At 47.8% G+C, this 20,614-nt stretch overlaps 1 protein-coding gene across 1 annotated transcript in view; it reads left to right on the forward strand.

The window, feature by feature from the left end:
* Window positions 1-20,614, forward strand: part of tspoap1 (TSPO associated protein 1) — a 193,411-nt gene that overhangs the window by 128,320 nt on the left and 44,477 nt on the right. The window contains exons 16-26 of the mRNA XM_031807691.1: window positions 1,792-1,898; window positions 2,141-2,250; window positions 2,505-3,395; window positions 3,654-3,805; window positions 4,312-5,241; window positions 5,999-6,343; window positions 9,412-9,428; window positions 9,521-9,595; window positions 9,804-9,945; window positions 17,259-18,134; window positions 18,470-18,572. Of these exons, the coding sequence (XP_031663551.1) occupies window positions 1,792-1,898; window positions 2,141-2,250; window positions 2,505-3,395; window positions 3,654-3,805; window positions 4,312-5,241; window positions 5,999-6,343; window positions 9,412-9,428; window positions 9,521-9,595; window positions 9,804-9,945; window positions 17,259-18,134; window positions 18,470-18,572 (3,748 nt within the window). The remainder of the gene's footprint in view (window positions 1-1,791; window positions 1,899-2,140; window positions 2,251-2,504; window positions 3,396-3,653; window positions 3,806-4,311; window positions 5,242-5,998; window positions 6,344-9,411; window positions 9,429-9,520; window positions 9,596-9,803; window positions 9,946-17,258; window positions 18,135-18,469; window positions 18,573-20,614) is intronic.

Consider the following 20,614-nt stretch of genomic DNA (forward strand, 5'->3'; position numbering starts at 1 on the left):
GAGAATCACTACTCACTGGGGAGAATCACTACTCACTAGGGAGAATCACTATTCACTGGGGAGTATCACTACTCACTGGGGAGAATCACTACTCACTACGGAGAATCACCACTCACTTTGGAGAATAACTACAGAGAATCACTATTCACTAGGGAGAATCACAATTGATTTCATATGGAGAGTTTCCCGTTTAACTTTAAAACATGACCTGGAATCATGTGTGGTGGTGGAGTAGTCTTACTAAGGGCATAACTGTGGACATTTCAGACTGACTCAGAATTTTAGTTTTAGTTTAACTCTGGTACAGTAGCAAAAATATTAGCATGTACTATAATTTGCGACACTCGCACAAATGTTTTTTTTTGTCATGAGAATAACTGCGAAGCTATTTTCAATCAATTGGACTCAAATATTCCTCAAGTCCTCCAGATCATGGGTTGTCTCCAATAAATGGCATTATTAGTCCTGTGGATTTGCATGTCAGACTCATCCAGTCTCTGTAGTGAGTGTCTATCCTCCCTCTCATACAGTCTCTGTAGTGAGTGTCTATCCTCCCTCTCATCCAGTCTCTCTGTAGTGAGTGTCTATCCTCCCTCTCATCTAGTCTCTCTGTAGTGGGTATATATCCTCCCTCTCATCCAGTCTCTCTGTAGTGAGTGTCTATCCTCCCTCTCGTCCAGTCTCTGTAGTGAGTGTCTATCCTCCCTCTCATCCAGTCTCTGTAGTGAGTGTCTATCCTCCCTTTCATCCAGTCTCTGTAGTGAGTGTCTATCCTCCCTCTCATCCAGTCTCTCTGTAGTGAGTGTCTATCCTCCCTCTCATCCAGTCTCTGTAGTAAGTGTCTATCCTCCCTCTCATCCAGTCTCTCTGTAGTGAGTGTCTATCCTCCCTCTCATCCATCCATCCATCCATCCAGCCAGACACTACCAACAACAGCTGGCTCTCTAAAGCTCATATTTAGTGAGATAATCCCAGTGCTGTGGATTCTGTTTTGGATTATAAAAGGTTGTAGTAGTTGTGTGTGATTATCCTGAAAAGGTTTTTTCCCAGGCGGGGAGCTACAAATACGATATCTGTTTTTCTCATTGTTTACATGTAGTGTATCATTCATACCCTATAACTAGTCATACGACCAGACGACGAACAAACACACTCAACATTTATATCAGTGTGTTTTTATATCAGTGTGTCTATTGGAACCGAATCTGCCCTGGTCAAAACGTTTTGCACTATATAGGGAAGTAGTGCACTGTAGCCTGTACGGAATAGGGTGTTTGTGTGTTTGTGTCGGCCTGCAGTATTAGCCAGAGGAAAACATAGGCGGTCATCATTAAGCTGATGCTGGGAGTATTTTGAGAGAAGGTACTGTTTAAGCAGCTTGTTAGTCCCAATCCACTGTGAACTGTACCCAGCTGCCCCACGTTATTCATAAATCTCTTTGTAGAATCTCTGATGTAGAGGGAGTAAGTCGATGACAGAAAAACAATAATAATCATTGTGGCCTTCTGCTATTCAGGAGGCATTGATCCAGCCAGGGGGTGGGAAGGTTTTGACCTCTGATGACAGATCAAAGTTCCAATACGAAGTATATACCATTTAGCAAGCGCTTTTATCTAAAGACACTTTACATTCCAGTGAGTGCTATACATTTTTTTTTCTTCATGAATATATAATATTTTCCTGGACAAAACCCTGCGGGACTTTAAATTGCTGGCGTCAAGCTCTTACCCACCAACCAGCACAGAGTACAACATGTTTCCAGAGCCTCATTGTTGACTGTCATGTTGTCAGGTTGACACGGCCAGTGAAGTGGAGGAGCTGGACATCGATGTATCCCCAGCGCCTTACACAGCTCTCAGGGGAGCCTCCCAGCTACAGGTGTTCATTGCCAGATACAGGTAAGGACTGGCAGACAGAGCGTCGGCCAAATCAGCAGTATGACCTCACTTTGTTGTTGATTTTTCTTAGTTATTGTTTAGATGCTAGATTTAGTGGCGTTAATTAGTAGAAAGAATTAAAGAATGTTTCTTCTTCTTCTGTTTCACAGAGAATCTCGGTATAACAACAGTTAACAATGACAATGGTATGAGTTGTGTTTCTAATACTTTAGCGTTGATAATATGGCTTTATTTTTCTCCAGCTATAACCCTTATGATGGTCCCAATGATAACCCAGAGGTGGAGCTGCCTCTCACCGCTGGGGAGTACATATATGTTTATGGCGGTATGGATGACGATGGCTTCTATGAAGGTGGGACTTCTCCAAAACCTTACGTTTTAACACTGAAAGTATAAAAATTTACACTGAAATGTTAACACTGATATTTCGATTTTTTTTTATGTTGAAATGTTAACACTTAGTTACAATTTAACATTGACGTGTTAACACTGAAAGTTACAATTTGACATGTTAACACTAAAAGTTTTTTTTTAACACTGTCAAAGTTTTTAGTATCTGAAACAAAACACCAAACGGAAGTCCCCTCTCTCTCTGTCCCTCTTCAGGAGAGCTGATGGACGGGCGAAGAGGGCTGGTCCCCTCCAACTTTGTGGAGCGTGTCTCAGACGACGACATGATAAGCGCCCACGTTCCAGAGGGCACGGATATATCCCACAACTCCCTGCTGGACAGCAGCCTGCACAGCGCCAGTCACCAGCACCACCTCTGCCTTGGGGGCCCAGGTACCTCTGAGAGGACAGACCCTACGCCAGCAGCCTCCGTCCCGAATTCTCTCTCCGTCCCCTCAGGGGAGCAGTTCCCCTCGGATCCATCCCTCCCAGCCCCCCTCACCAACGGCCTGGATCTGGACCTAGAGGTGGGGGTGGGCACTGTGCCTTACCCGCGCAAGCTCACCCTCATCAAGCAGCTGGCCAAGAGCATCATTATCAGCTGGGACGGACCGCTGGTGCCGGCGGGCTGGGGCAACGTGTGGAGCTACAATGTATACGTGGACCAGGAGCTGAAGCTCAACGTGCCCTTCGGCTCCCAGACTAAAGCTGTCCTAGAGAGACTAGACGTCACCCTCAAGGCCTACCGAGTGTCTGTGCAGAGCCTGACAGAGCGCGGCAACTCAGACCAGCTCCGTTGCTCATTACTGGTGGGCAGGGACGTGTGTGTGGCGCCCACCCAGCTCAGAGTTGACCGGGTAACCGCCACCTCGGCCAGCCTGGCCTGGCTGCCGAGCAACAGTAACTATGTGCATGTTGTGTCCTTGAACGAGGAGGAGATGGAACTGGTGAAGGCTGGCAGCTACTCACTGTGCCTCGGTAACCTCACGCCCAGCCTTCAGTACCAAGTCAAGGTGGAAGCTCAGCCGCACCAAACCCCCTGGGAGATTCCCCAGGAGAGACGGGAACACAAGACCGCCACCACCACCTTCACCACGTTGGCCGCAGGTACGTGTTGCGAGACGGGTGAGAGATACTGAAGATCAGAGATACTCAAGTCCAAGTAAGGAGGGTTGAGGAACTGCTGGTTTTATGTTTCTACATGAAAGCTAGTTTGATTCATGTCAGTGATTTGCCAGAGATTCCACTCAACTGGTGTCCTCTGTCTTTAAAACAGTCCCTGATTAGAGAAGAGGAATGTAGTCAGGGGGCTGTTTATGAGCTGAGATTTGCTCGTGGTTTGATGTTTAATCCCTCGTCTCCCAGGCCCCCCAGACGCTCCTCTGGGCGTGCAGCTGGAGCAGGGGCCATCCCCGGGAATCGCCCTCATCAGCTGGCTGCCTGTCACCATCGATGCTGCTGGGACCTCCAACGGGGTCCGCGTCACCGGATACACAATCTACGCTGACAAGAGAAAGGCGAGAACTGTAGTATTGTGTTTCTTCACTGGACACAGAGCAGAGTGTTTTAGGTTTTGGATGTAAAAGACGACGAAATTATGATGGGAGGGATAGTTCTGAAATTAGTTAGAATTGAGTGTGTCTGTCAGACCAGTGTTTTAGGAGAGGGTCTGGTCTCTAAAGGCCCGTTGAGTGTGTCTATCAGGCCAGTGTTTTAGGAGAGGTTCTGGGCTCTAAAGGCCCATTGAGTGTGTCTGTCAAGCCAGTGTTTTAGGAGAGGTTCTGGGCTCTAAAGGCCCGTTGAGAGTGTCTGTCAGGCCAGTGTTTTAAGAGAGGTTCTGTATTGCTCTCTTTCTCAAGACAGTGGTGTGTGTTTGTGTTCCACAGTATTTGTCGGTGATTCAGCTTCGACTGTAGTGATGCCTTGTCCCACGCTGCTGACTTTTCTATTGTTTGTCTCAGAGGTGTGAGGATAGTGTGTGTCTGTGCTGTTGACCCCTCTCTCCTCTCCTGCAATACCCTAGGTGTTGGAGGTGTCATCCCCAACGGCGGGCAGTGCCCTGATGGGCCCGTCTCAGATCCAGTCCCTGATGGCAGCCCACGAGCTCACTGTGCGCACCATGTCTGCCCATGGGGAGTCCATCGACTCCCAGCCAGTCAATGTGCCCGCCAAGTTGTCCAACATCATGACCGGCCAGGCTTCGGCTGCCTCCTGCTCTTCGTCAACCCCCGTTCGTCAGTCAACCCCTGTCCACCAGTCGCCACCCTACCAGTCACCCCCCATTCGTCAGTCAACCCCTATCTACCAGTCGCCACCCTACCAGTCACCCCCAGTGCATCAGTCAACTCCTGTCCACCAGTCGCCCTCCTACCAGTCACCCCCAGTGCATCAGTCAACTCCTGTCCACCAGTCGCCCCCCTACCAGTCACCCCCAGTGCATCAGTTAACTCCTGTCCACCAGTCGCCCCCCTACCTGTCACCCCCAGTGCATCAGTCAACTCCTGTTCACCAGTCGCCCCCATACCAGTCACCCCCAGTGCATCAGTCGACTCCTGTCCACCAGTCGCCCCCCTACCAGTCACCTCCAGTGCATCAGTCAACTCCTGTCCACCAGTCGCCCCCCTACCTGTCACCCCCAGTGCATCAGTCAACTCCTGTTCACCAGTCGCCCCCATACCAGTCACCCCCAGTGCATCAGTCGACTCCTGTCCACCAGTCGCCCCCCTACCAGTCACCTCCAGTGCATCAGTCAACTCCTGTCCACCAGTCGCCCCCCTACCAGTCACCCCCAGTGCATCAGTCAACTCCTGTCCACCCGTCGCCCCCCCTACCTGTCTTCGTCACCACCCGTCCAGCCCCAATCCCCATCTTACGGAAACTCAGCTGCCAAAGTGTCCACGCTGCCCTACGCCACTGCCTCGCCGCCACTAGACATCGCCCACGCCATGGGCCCTAACGGGGCCCTCCACACAGAGGCCTGCTCCCCACACCCTGCCTCGTACGCGGAGGTCTGGGCTAACCCCTTAGCAAAATCTCCTGTCCCCCCTTGGGCTGCCTTGGCAGTGCTTGAGGCTATGTCATCTCCAGTAGCACTAAACTATCAGGCCAAGTTACCATCAGCCTATCAGGCCAAGTTACCATCAGTACCGTCAGCCTATCAGGCCATGCTACCATCAGCTTCTCACATCAACACAACGGTATGTACAACACTGCTTAAACACCTGCTCTAGAACTCGTATTAAGAACTCTCATCTAGAACTGTCATATAGAACTCTAAAACTCACCTGCTCTAGAACTCTCATCTAGAACTCTAAAACTCCCCTGCTCTAGAACTCTCATATCGAACTCACCTGCTCTAGAACACTCATCTAGAACTCTAGGTCTCACCTGCTCTAGAATGCTCATCTAGAACTCTAAAACTTACATGCTCCATAACTCTTATTTACAACTCTAGAACTCACCTACTCTATAACTCTCATCTAGAACTCTAGAACTTACTTGCTCTAGAACATTAATCTAGAACTCACTTGCTTGAGAACACTCATCTAGAACTTACCTGCTCTAGAATGTTCATCTCGAACTCTAGAACTCACCTACTCTAGAACACTCATCTAGAACCTCTAGAACTCACCTGTCGTTATCTAGTCTACATTACTGTAACTATGTTGACTAAGCGTATGTAATACTGTATATCCTTGTCCTCCAACCAGAGCCCACATCTAGGCCCAGCAGTGGCCACGGAGCAGAGCAGAGCAGACACAGACCGCCCCAGAGTTCTCCGTCCTGTCATGTCCATCACAGACTTTCTCCCTGTGGAGGACGACTCCCGTGTCAACCTTTCAACCCCTGAGCCCTACCCCACCCCGCCCAAGGCCCTTGTGCCACCCGCTGGGGACCTCATCAACCCCCTGGACACACAGCCTCTCCGGCCCCCCAGAGCCACCTCTCCCCTGGATTCAGAACCAGACTACTCCATGGAGAGGCCGACCACACGCTTGGTGTCCATGGAGGAGTTCCTCAGTCAGGACCAGGACACAGGCTTCAACAGGCAGCAGGTTGGTTAGTTAATTAATTAGTTAGTTAGGTAGGTAGGTAGGTACTGTAGGTAGGTGGGTAGATACTGTAGGTAGGTGGGTAGGTACTGTAGGTACTGTAGGTAGGTAGGTAGGGACTGTAGGTAGGTAGGTACGGTAGGTACTGTAGGTAGGTACTGTAGGTAGGTAGGTAGGTAGGTAGGTAGGTAGGTAGGTAGGTAGGTAGGTAGGTACTGTATGTAGGTAGGTACTGTATGTAGGTAGGTAGGTACTGTAGGTAGGTAGGTAGGTAGGTAGGTAGGTAGGTAGGTAGGTAGGTAGGTACTGTAGGTAGGTAGGTACTGTAGGTAGGTAGGTAGGTAGGTAGGTACGGTAGGAACTGTAGGTAGGTAGGTACTGTAGGTAGGTACTGTAGGTAGGTAGGTACTGTGGGTATGTAGGTAGGTACTGTAGGTAGGTAGGTAGGTAGGTACTGTAGGTAGGTAGGTAGGTACGGTAGGAACTGTAGGTAGGTACTGTAGGTAGGTACTGTATGTAGGTAGGTACTGTGGGTAGGTACTGTAGGTAGGTACTGTATGTAGGTAGGAACTGTAGGTAGGAACTGTAGGTAGGTACTGTAGGTAGGTACTGTATGTAGGTAGGTACTGTGGGTATGTAGGTAGGAACTGTAGGTAGGTAGGTACTGTAGGTAGGTACTGTAGGTAGGTAGGTACTGTGGGTATGTAGGTAGGTAGGTAGGTAGGTAGGTAGGTAGGTAGGTAGGTAGGTACTGTAGGTAGGTAGGTAGGTAGGTACGGTAGGAACTGTAGGTAGGTACTGTAGGTAGGTAGGTACTGTAGGTAGGTAGGTACTGTAGGTAGGTAGGTACTGTGGGTATGTAGGTAGGTACTGTGGGTAGGTAGGTACTGTAGGTAGGTACTGTATGTAGGTACTGTATGTAGGTAGGTACTGTGGGTAGGTAGTTTTCAAGATACAGTATATAACTTTCAATATACAGAAATACAGCCGGTATTATGTTTTACATCATATGATACAAAATGCATAATACCGGCTGTATTTCTGTATATTGAAAGTTATATACTGTATCTTGAAAACTTGATTGCTGACATGCAAAACATTTTGGGGATTACATCAACAATGAATAGGACAAATTACCAAATACCTTTTAAATGTCATGGCCAGTTTCCTGGGAAGATACAATCTACAAGCTACAACAGACACCTCTGAAGTAATCTTTGTCGTCCCTATGTTCCCCTCACATTGGCTAGTACTAACTGTGTTTTAATCCTCTGATGATTTGGATAACGCCGGTTCAGGTAGAAACTCTTAGAGAGAGAGATCAGTGGTCATGCCCTCACACACAGGTTGAAAAGTGCCAACATCACCCAGCACCCTTGTTTAGATTAATCAGTTACTGCCCTAGCTCTAGGAAAAGCCTTGGGATCAGTATCTCTTGTTTAGATTAATCAGTTACTGCCCTAGCTCTAGGAAAAGCCTTGGGATCAGTATCTCTTGTTTAGATTAACCAGTTACTGCCCTAGCTCTAGGAAAAGCCTTGGGATCATTATCTCTTGTTTAGATTAATCAGTTACTGCCCTAGCTCTAGGAAAAGCCTTGGGATCATTATCTCTTGTTTAGATTAATCAGTTACTGCCCTAGCTCTAGGAAAAGCCTTGGGATCAGTATCTCTTGTTTAGATTAATCAGTTACTGCCCTAGCTCTAGGAAAAGCCTTGGGATCATTATCTCTTGTTTAGATTAATCAGTTACTGCCCTAGCTCTAGGAAAAGCCTTTAGTATCAGTATCTCTTGTTTAGATTAATCAGTTACTGCCCTAGCTCTAGGAAAGCCTTGGGATCATTATCTCTTGTTTAGATTAATCAGTTACTGCCCTAGCTCTAGGAAAAGCCTTTAGTATCAGTATCTCTTGTTTAGATTAATCAGTTACTGCCCTAGCTCTAGGAAAAGCCTTGGGATCAGTATCTCTTGTTTAGATTAATCAGTTACTGCCCTAGCTCTAGGAAAAGCCTTGGGATCAGTATCTCTTGTTTAGATTAATCAGTTACTGCCCTAGCTCTAGGAAAAGCCTTTAGTATCAGTATCTCTTGTTTAGATTAATCAGTTACTGCCCTAGCTCTAGGAAAAGCCTTGGGATCAGTATCTCTTGTTTAGATTAATCAGTTACTGCCCTAGCTCTAGGAAAAGCCTTGGGATCATTATCTCTTGTTTAGATTAATCAGTTACTGCCCTAGCTCTAGGAAAAGCCTTGGGATCATTATCTCTTGTTTAGATTAATCAGTTACTGCCCTAGCTCTAGGAAAAGCCTTGGGATCAGTATCTCTTGTTTAGATTAACCAGTTACTGCCCTAGCTCTAGGAAAAGCCTTGGGATCAGTATCTCTTGTTTAGATTAATCAGTTACTGCCCTAGCTCTAGGAAAAGCCTTGGGATCAGTATCTCTTGTTTAGATTAATCAGTTACTGCCCTAGCTCTAGGAAAAGCCTTGGGATCAGTATCTCTTGTTTAGATTAATCAGTTACTGCCCTAGCTCTAGGAAAAGCCTTGGGATCAGTATCTCTTGTTTAGATTAATCAGTTACTGCCCTAGCTCTAGGAAAAGCCTGGGATCAGTATCTCTTATGTATCAACAGGGTGCTTCAGACCAGGAAGCATTGAGGATAGAGGCAGGATATCAAGATATACCAGCGCTCATAGTACAATTTAGCGCAAATGTACCTAATAAATTAATGTTCCACTTTTATTGGCACCTACAGTTAATAGCACTAAAATAATATCGACTCTAAATGTAGATTTGTATATTTTGTCTGAGTTAGATATTGGCTGTGTGTTGTGCTGTGTGGTTCTGTCCTGTGGTTCAGCGGTATACTGCCGGTCTGTAAGTGTGTTGTGTGGTTCTGTCCTGTGGTTCAGCGGTATACTGCCGGTCTGTAAGTGTGCTGTGTGGTTCTGTCCTGTGGTTCAGCGGTATACTGCCGGTCTGTAAGTGTGTTGTGTGGTTCTGTCCTGTGGTTCAGCGGTATACTGCCGGTCTGTAAGTGTGTTGTGCTGTGTGGTTCTGTCCTGTGGTTCAGCGGTATACTGCCGGTCTGTAAGTGTGTTGTGTGGTTCTGTCCTGTGGTTCAGCGGTATACTGCCGGTCTGTAAGTGTGTTGTGCTGTGTGGTTCTGTCCTGTGGTTCAGCGGTATACTGCCGGTCTGTAAGTGTGTTGTGCTGTGTGGTTCTGTCCTGTGGTTCAGCGGTATACTGCCGGTCTCGTAAGTGTGTTGTGTGGTTCTGTCCTGTGGTTCAAGCGGTATACTGCCGGTCTGTAAGTGTGTTGTGCTGTGTGGTTCTGTCCTGTGGTTCAGCGTATACTGCCGGTCTGTAAGTGTGTTGTGCTGTGTGGTTCTGTCCTGTGGTTCAGCGGTATACTGCCGGTCTGTAAGTGTGTTGTGTTGTGTTGGTTCTGTCCTGTGGTTTCAGCGGTATACTGCCGGTCCGGTGGAGCCAGAGAGGCAGTAGGGGATCTGACCTGTCTGATATCCTGGAGGAAGAGGAGGATGACCTCTACTCTGACCCCCCTGGATCCGCCCTGGCCCGGGGGTACACCACCGGAGCCAACAGGGTAAAACAGTCACCATAACACACACACACCATAACACACACCACCCTACACCATCACACACACACACACCATAACACACACACACACCCATACACACACACCCATACGACCACACATCATAACACCCCACAAACAAACAACCATAACACACCAGCACACACCCATAACACCACACACCATAACACACACACACACAACCATAAAACACAGCACACACACATCCATAAAACACAAACAACATACCCATACACACACACCATACACACACACACCCATAACACACACAGCACACCATAACACACACACACACCATAACACACACACACACCATAACACACACACACACCATAACCCAACACACACACCATAACACACACACACACCATAACACACAGACACACGCATACACAACACACACACCATAACACAACACCAACAAACCATAACACACACACACACCAGAACCACACACACACCATGTAACACACACACACACCATAACACAACACACACACACCATAACACACACACCACACCATAACAACACACACCACACCATAACACACACACACAACCATAACACACACACACCACCATAACACACACCCCATACACCCACCATAACACCACCATACACACACAACACCCATAACACACACACACAATACCACCACCATCGACACACACCATAACCACACAAACACACATGACACACACAACAACTCATAACACACAATGCACAACCATACACACACACACACCATAACACACACACCCATCACACACACACGAGTTCTAATAGAGCATCAGGAGTCCGACGTAACGATCTAATCCCGACACCATAATACAACACACCACAACCATAACACACACAACACACCATAACACACACACCACCATAACACACACACACACATCATAACTACACACACACACGCATAACATCACACACACCATAACACACACACACACCATAAACAACATCACACCACCATACACACACACTATGCACCATAGACACACACACACACCATAACACGCACAGTCAACTCCATAACACACACACACAAAAACACACACCCTAACACACACACACACCATATCACGCCACACACCATAACAGGCGACACACACCATAACACACACACACCATACACACACACAGCACCATAAACACACACACCACCATACACACACCACACCATAACACACAGGGCACCCATCAACACACACACACATCCATAACACACACACACACCATAACATCACACGACACACCATTAACACACACATCAGCCATACACACACACACGCATAAACACACAACACCATAACACACACCATAACACACACCCATAACAACACACACACACCATAACACACACACACACCATAAACACACACACCATAACACACACACACACCATAACACACACACACCATAACTCACACACACACCATAACACACACACACCATAACACACACCACACCATAACACACACACACACCATAACACCACACCATAACACACACCACACCATAACACACACACACCATAACACACACACACACCATAACACACACACACACCATAACACACCACACACACCATACACACAGCACACCATAACACCACACACCATAACACACACTACACACCATAACACACACATACACACACCATAACACACACCATAACACACACCATAACACACACACACACCATAACACACACACACCATAACACACACACACACCATAACACACACACCATAACACAAACACACATAACACACACACACACCAAACACACACACACACCATAACACACACACACCATAACACACACACACACCATAACACACACACACCATAACACACACACACCATAACACACACACACACCATAACACACACACACCATAACACACACACACCATAACACACACACACCATAACACACACACACCCATAACACACACACACCATACCACACACACACACACCATAACACACACACACACCATAACACACACACACACCATAACACACACACACCATAACACACACACACACCATAACACACACCATAACACACACCATAACACACACCATAACACACACCATAACACACACCATAACACACACCATAACACACACACACCATAACACACACACACCATAACACACACCATACACACACACACACCATAACACACACACACCATAACACACACACACCATAACACACACACACACCATAACACACACACACCATAACACACACACACACCATAACACACACACACCATAACACACACACACACCATAACACACACACACCATAACACACACACACACCATAACACACACACACACCATAACACACACACACACCATAACACACACACACCATAACACACACACACACCATAACACACACCATACACACACCACAAACACACACACACCATACACACACACACACCATAACACACACACACACCATAACACACACACACACACCATACACACACACACACCATAACACACACACACACACCATAACACACACACACACACCATAACACACACACACACCATAAACACACACACACACCATAACCACACACACACACCCATAACACACACAACACACCATAACACACACACACACCATAACACACACACACACCATACACACACACACACCATAACACACACACACACATAACACACACACACACCATAACACACACACACACCATAACACACACACACACCATAACACACACACACACCATAACACACACACACACCATAACACACACACACACCATAACACACACACACACCATAACACACACACACACCATAACACACACACACACCATAACACACACACACACCATAACACACACACACACCCATAACACAACACACACACACCCATAACACACACACACCCATAAACACACACACACCATAACACACACACACCATAACACACACACACACCATAACACACACACACACCCATAACACACACACACCATAACACACACACACCATAACACACACACACACCATAACACACACACACACCATAACACACACACACCATAACACACACACACCATAACACCACACACCAAACACCCACAACACACACACCACACCACACACACACACCATAACACACACACACCATAACACACACACCATAACACACACACACCCATACACACACACACCATACACACACACACACCATAACACACACACACCATAACACACACACACACCATAACACACACACACACCATAACACACACACACCATAACACACACACACACCATAACACACACACACACCATACACACACACACACCATAACACACACACACCATAACACACACACACACCATAACACACACACACCATAACACACACACACACCATAACACACACACACCATAACACCACACACACCATAACACACACACACACCATAACACACACACACACCATAACACACACACACCATAACACACACACACACCATAACACACACACACACCATACACACACACACACCATAACACACACACACACCATAACACACACACACACCATAACACACACACACACCATAACAACACACACCATAACACACACACACACACCATAACACACACACACACACCATAACACACACACACCATAACACACACACACACCATAACACACACACACACCATAACACACACACACACCATAACACACACACACCATAACACACACACACCATAACACACACACACACCATAAAACACACACACACCATAACACACACACACACCATAACACACACACACACCATAACACACACACCATAACACACACACACACCATACACACACACACCATACACACACACACACCATAACACACACACACCATAACACACACACACACCATAACACACACACACCCATAACACACACACACCATAACACACACACACCACCATAAACACACCCACACCATACACACACACACACCATAACAACCACACACACCATAACACACACACACCATAAACACACACACACCATAACACACACACACACCATAACACACACACACCATAACACACACACACACCATAACACACACACACCCATAACACACACACACCATAACACACACACACCATAAACACACACACACACCATACACACACACACCATAACACACACACACACATAACACACACACACACCATAACACACACACCATAACACACACACACACCATAACACACACACACACCCTACACACACACACACCATAACACACACACACCNCATAACACACACACACACCATAACACACACACACCCATAACACACACACACACCATACACACACACACACATAACACACACACACCATAACACACACACACACCATAAACACACACACACCATAACACACACAACACCATCAACACACACACAACATAACACACACACACCACATAACACACACACACCACCATAACACACAACACACCATAACACACACACACACCATAACACAACACACACCATAACACACACACACACCAAACACACACACACACCATAACACACACACACACCATAAACACACACACACACCATAACACACACACACACCATAACACACACACACACCATAACACACACACACACCATAACACACACACACACCATAACACACACACACACCATAACACACACACACCATAACACACACACACACACCATAACACACACACACCATAACACACACACACCATAACACACACACACACCATAACACAACACACACACCATAACACACACACACACCATCAAACACACACACACCATAACACACACACACACCATAACACACACACACCATAACACACACACACACCCATAACACACAACACACCATAACCACACACACCACCATAACACACCACACACACCATACACACACACACCATACACACACACACACCATAACACACACACACCATAACACACACACACACCATAACACACACACACACCATAACACACACACACCATAACACACACACACACCATACACACACACACACCATAACACACACACACCATAACACACACACACACCATAACACACACACACCCATAACACACACACACACCATAACACACACACACCATAACACACACACACACCATAACACACACACACCATAACACACACACACCATAACACACACACACACCATAACACACACACACACCATAACACACACACACCAAACACAACACACCACCATAACACACACCATAACACACACCATAACACACACCATAACACACACACACACCATAACACACACACACCATAACACACACACACACCATAACACACACACACACCATAACACACACACACCATAACACACACAACACACCATAACACACACACACACACCATAACACACACACACACACCATAACACACACACACACCATAACACACACACACCATAACACACACACACCATAACACACACACACCATAACACACACACACCATAACACACACACACACCATAACACACACACACACCATAACACACACACACCCATAACACACACACACACCATAACACACACACACCATAACACACACACACACCATAACACACACACACCATAAACACACACACACCATACACACACCACACACCATAACACACACACACACCATAACACCACACACAACCATAACACACACACACACCATAACACACACCATAACACCACACCATAACACACACCATAACACACACCATAACACACACACACACCATAACACACACACACACCATAACACACACACACCATAACACACACACCTGATCAGGCTGTGGAGGACAGCCTCTGTTTTGGTTATGTTTGTTTGTTTTGTTTTTTTCTCTTTCACTCTTGAATTCACTCACCGTTTTGATTCATTTTCTTTTCACCCTGTCCTGTCCTGCCCACCACTCCACCCTCACTCTCTTCACTGTCTCCCTGTCCTGTCCTGCCCACCACTCCACCCTCACTCTCTTCACTGTCACCCTGTCCTGTCCTGCCCACCACTCCACCCTCACTCTCTTCACTGTCTCCCTGTCCTGTCCTGCCCACCACTCCACCCTCACTCTCTTCACTGTCTCCCTGTCCTGTCCTGCCCACCACTCCACCCTCACTCTCTTCACTGTCTCCCTGTCCTGTCCTGCCCACCACTCCACCCTCACTCTCTTCACTGTCACCCTGTCCTGTCCTGCCCACCACTCCACCCTCACTCTCTTCACTGTCTCCCTGTCCTGTCCTGCCCACCACTCCACCCTCACTCTCTTCACTGTCTCCCTGTCCTGTCCTGCCCACCACTCCACCCTCACTCTCTTCACTGTCTCCCTGTCCTGCCCACCCCTCCACCCTCACTCTCTTCACTCCACCCTCACTCTCTTCACTGTCTCCCTGTCCTGCCCACCCCTCCACCCTCACTCTCTTCACTCCACCCTCACTCTCTTCACTGTCTCCCTGTCCTGCCCACCCCTCCACCCTCACTCTCTTCACTCCACCCTCACTCTCTTCACTGTCTCCCTGTCCTGCCCACCCCTCCACCCTCACTCTCTTCACTCCCAACCCTCACTCTCTTCACTGTCTCCCTGTCCTGCCCACCCCTCCACCCTCACTCTCTTCACTCCACCCTCACTCTCTTCACTGTCTCCCTGTCCTGCCCACCCCTCCACCCTCACTCTCTTCACTCCACCCTCACTCTCTTCACTGTCTCCCTGTCCTGCCCACCACTCCACCCTCACTCTCTTCACTCCACCCTCACTCTCTTCACTGTCTCCCTGTCCTGCCCACCACTCCACCCTAACTCTCTCCACTCCACCCTCACTCTCTTCACTGTCTCCCTGTCCTGCCCACCACTCCACCCTCACTCTCTTCACTCCACCCTCACTCTCTTCACTGTCTCCCTGTCCTGCCCACCACTCCACCCTCACTCTCTTCACTCCACCCTCACTCTCTTCACTGTCTCCCTGTCCTGCCCACCACTCCACCCTCACTCTCTTCACTCCACCCTCACTCTCTTCACTCCACCCTCACTCTCTCCACTCCACCCTCACACTCTCCACTGTTCCTTTCTGACCTCCTACCTCATCCAACCTTCGTACCTTCAACCTGTTACACCTCCTCCTCGATGACCCTTGACCCATGACCCCTGTAGCCAGACCAGTGGGAGGTGCCGGACAGTGACGAGGAGATTGTGGAGAAGATCCTGAAGCTTCCTCCTCAGGCCCAGACTCAGGCCTACCACTACCATCAGCAGGGTCATCATCACCACAACGAGCACTTGTTCAGCATCCCAGAGGTCACCGATGAAGAGGATAACAGTGTCGACGAGGACTATAGTCACCGTCGCCACCGCAGGCAGTCCCAAGCCGGGCCCAGCCACCATCCTGATGATCCCCACTACCACAGCCCCAGACACCAACCTCAGCCCCACCACCACCACCACCACCACCACCACCACCACAGCAGCAGACCCGAAGCCAAAGAGCCTTCACCCAGACACAGTGGTGGTGCTGTTTTTCGGGCCCAGAACAGGGTCCACTACACAGACACAGTAGACAGCATCAGCCACCCTGAGGAGGGGCTGCTGGACACCGGGGGCAGTAGGGATGTTTGGGTTCCCCGGGCCACCCAGAAGGCCCACCACGGTGGGGGAGGGAGTAAGGCGGGGACGATGGCCTTGGTAGGCGGACTGGGGGACCGGCTCAGACGAGAAGCCTTGCTACGGAGTCAGATGGCGGTCGCTGCGTTTACGACCCAGGCCACCGGACACACACCGGGTCCGGGCTCCCACCCGGTCAGAAAGACCGTCCGGAAGGTCAATTCCCCGGTGGGCTCGGTAACAGAAATCGACCTTGAGTACGGGACAGACGAGGAGGAGCCGTTGACCTACGACCCCGGGGAACGAGGGGAGGTGGTGGTAGACCAGATGAGCTCTGAGTGGTGGGTGGAGGGGGTACAGCCTGAACCCCGGCCTCTGCTCCGGGGAAAGCCTGCCCTCCAGGCCATCGCAGCTACTGCAGCAGAATGGGTGTGTTGTCACTCGTTGTATCCTGTGGCTGTATTCCCTCTGGATTCCCTGTCTTCGACCGGCGCCTGTGTCGTTGTCAGGTCACCTGTAACTGATGTCCTAGCCACCTAGCGTCTGTCTGTCTGACTGACTGTCTGCACTATCCGTTTCTCCAGACTCATTCAACCTGCACAACCACCTGGTTCTTATCCTATACAACTCGTGTCTCTAACCCTGCACTATTGTACAATCATCTGCTGTCTGTCTTTCTCTCTGACTGACTGTCTCGCTCTGTGTGTGTGTATTTGTTTGTTTGTTTGTGTGTGTGTTTGTTTGTTTGTTTGTGTGTTGACCAGGAGTCTGGCAGAAACCTGTCGTTGGAGGCTGGTGCTGGGTGGAGCGGACAGCCTGGACTATCTCCTAAACTGACCAGGTCAGAGGTCATACATCAGCTCAAAGGTCAGAATCGAATTCCTCCTCTTCACACCCCCCCTCTCTCTATCTCTCTCTCTCTATCTCTCTCTGTCTCTCTGTCTCTCTCTCTCTGTCTCTCTCTCTCTGTCTCTCTCTCTCTCTCTGTCTCTCTCTCTCTGTCTCTCTCTCTCTCTCTCTCTCTCTCTCTGTCTCTCTCTCTCTCTGTCTCTCTCTCTCTCTGTCTCTCTCTCTCTCTCTCTGTCTCTCTCTCTCTCTCTCTCTCTCTGTCTCTCTCTCTCTCTCTCTCTCTCTGTCTCTCTCTCTGTCTCTCTCTCTCTGTCTCTCTCGCTCTCTCTGTCTCTCTTGCTCACTCTCTCTCTGTCTCTCTCTCTGTCTCTCTCGCTCTCTCTGTCTCTCTTGCTCACTCTCTCTCTGTCTCTCTGTCTCTCTCTCGCTCTCTCTCTCGCTCTCTCGCTCTCTCTCTCGCTCTCTCTGTCTCTCTCGCTCTCTCTCTCTGTCTCTCTCGCTGTCTCTCTCGCTCTCTCTCTCTGTCTCTTTCGCTCTCTCTCTCTGTCTCTCTCGCTCTCTCTCTGTCTCTCTCGCTCTCTCTCTGTCTCTCTCGCTCTCTCTCTCACTCTCTCTCACTCTCTCTCACTCTCTCTCTCTCTCAATTCAATTCAATTCAAGGGCTTTATTGGCATGGGAAACATGTGTTAACATTGCCAAAGCAAGTGAGGTAGATAATATATAAAGTGAAATAAGCAATAAAAATTAACAGTAGACATCACACATGCAGAAGTTTCAAAACAATAAAGACATTACAAATGTCATATTATATATATATATACAGTGTTTTAACAATGTACAAATGGTTAAAGGACACAAGATAAAATAAATAAGCATAATATGGGTTGTATTTACAATGGTGTTTGTTCTTCACTGGTTGCCCTTTTCTTGTGGCAACAGGTCACAAATCTTGCTGCTGTGATGGCACACTGTGGAATTTCACCCAGTAGATATGGGAGTTTTTCAAAATTGGATTTGTTTTCGAATTCTTTGTGGATCTGTGTAATCTGAGGGAAATATGTCTCTCTAATATGGTCATACATTGGGCAGGAGGTTAGGAAGTGCAGCTCAGTTTCCACCTCATTTTGTGGGCAGTGAGCACATAGCCTGTCTTCTCTTGAGAGCCATGTCTGCCTACGGTGGCCTTTCTCAATAGCAAGGCTATGCTCGCTGAGTCTGTACATAGTCAAAGCTTTCCTTAATTTTGGGTCACTCACAGTGGTCAGGTATTCTGCCGCTGTGTACTCTCTGTGTAGGGCCAAATAGCATTCTAGCTTGCTCTGTTTTTTTGTTAATTCTTTCCAATGTGTCAAGTAATTATCTTTTTGTTTTCTCATGATTTGGTTGGGTCTATTTGTGCTGCTGTGTGTGTTTGTGTTTGTGAACAGAGCCCCAGGACCAGCTTGCTTAGGGGACTCTTCTCCAGGTTCATCTCTCTGTAGGTGATGGCTTTGTTATGGAAGGTTTGTGAATCGCTTCCTTTTAGGTGGTTGTAGAATTTAACGGCTCTTTTATGGACTTTGATAATTAGTGGGTATCGGCCTAATTCTGCTCTGCATGCATTATTTGGTGTTCTACGTTGTACACGGAGGATATTTTAGCAGAATTCTGCGTGCAGAGTCTCAATTTGGTGTTTGTCCCATTTTGTGAAGTCTTGGTTGGTGAGCGGACCCCAGACCTCACAACCATAAAGGGCAATGGGCTCTATGACTGATTCAAGTATTTTTAGCCAAATCCTAATTGGTATGTTGAAATTTATGTTTCTTTTGATGGCATAGAATGCCCTTCTTGCCTTGTCTCTCAGATCGTTCACAGCTTTGTGGAAGTTACCTGTGGTGTTGATGTTTAGGCCAAGGTATGTATAGTTTTTTGTGTGCTCTGGGGCAACAGTGTCTAGATGGAATTTGTATTTGTGGTCCTGGTGACTGGACCTTTTTTGGAACACCATTATTTTGGTCTTACTGAGATTTACTGTCAGGGCCCAGGTCTGACAGAATCTGTGCATAAGATCTAGGTGCTGC

This window comes from Oncorhynchus kisutch, linkage group LG28 (genome assembly GCF_002021735.2).
Source record: "Oncorhynchus kisutch isolate 150728-3 linkage group LG28, Okis_V2, whole genome shotgun sequence".
Lineage (NCBI taxonomy): Eukaryota > Metazoa > Chordata > Actinopteri > Salmoniformes > Salmonidae > Oncorhynchus > Oncorhynchus kisutch.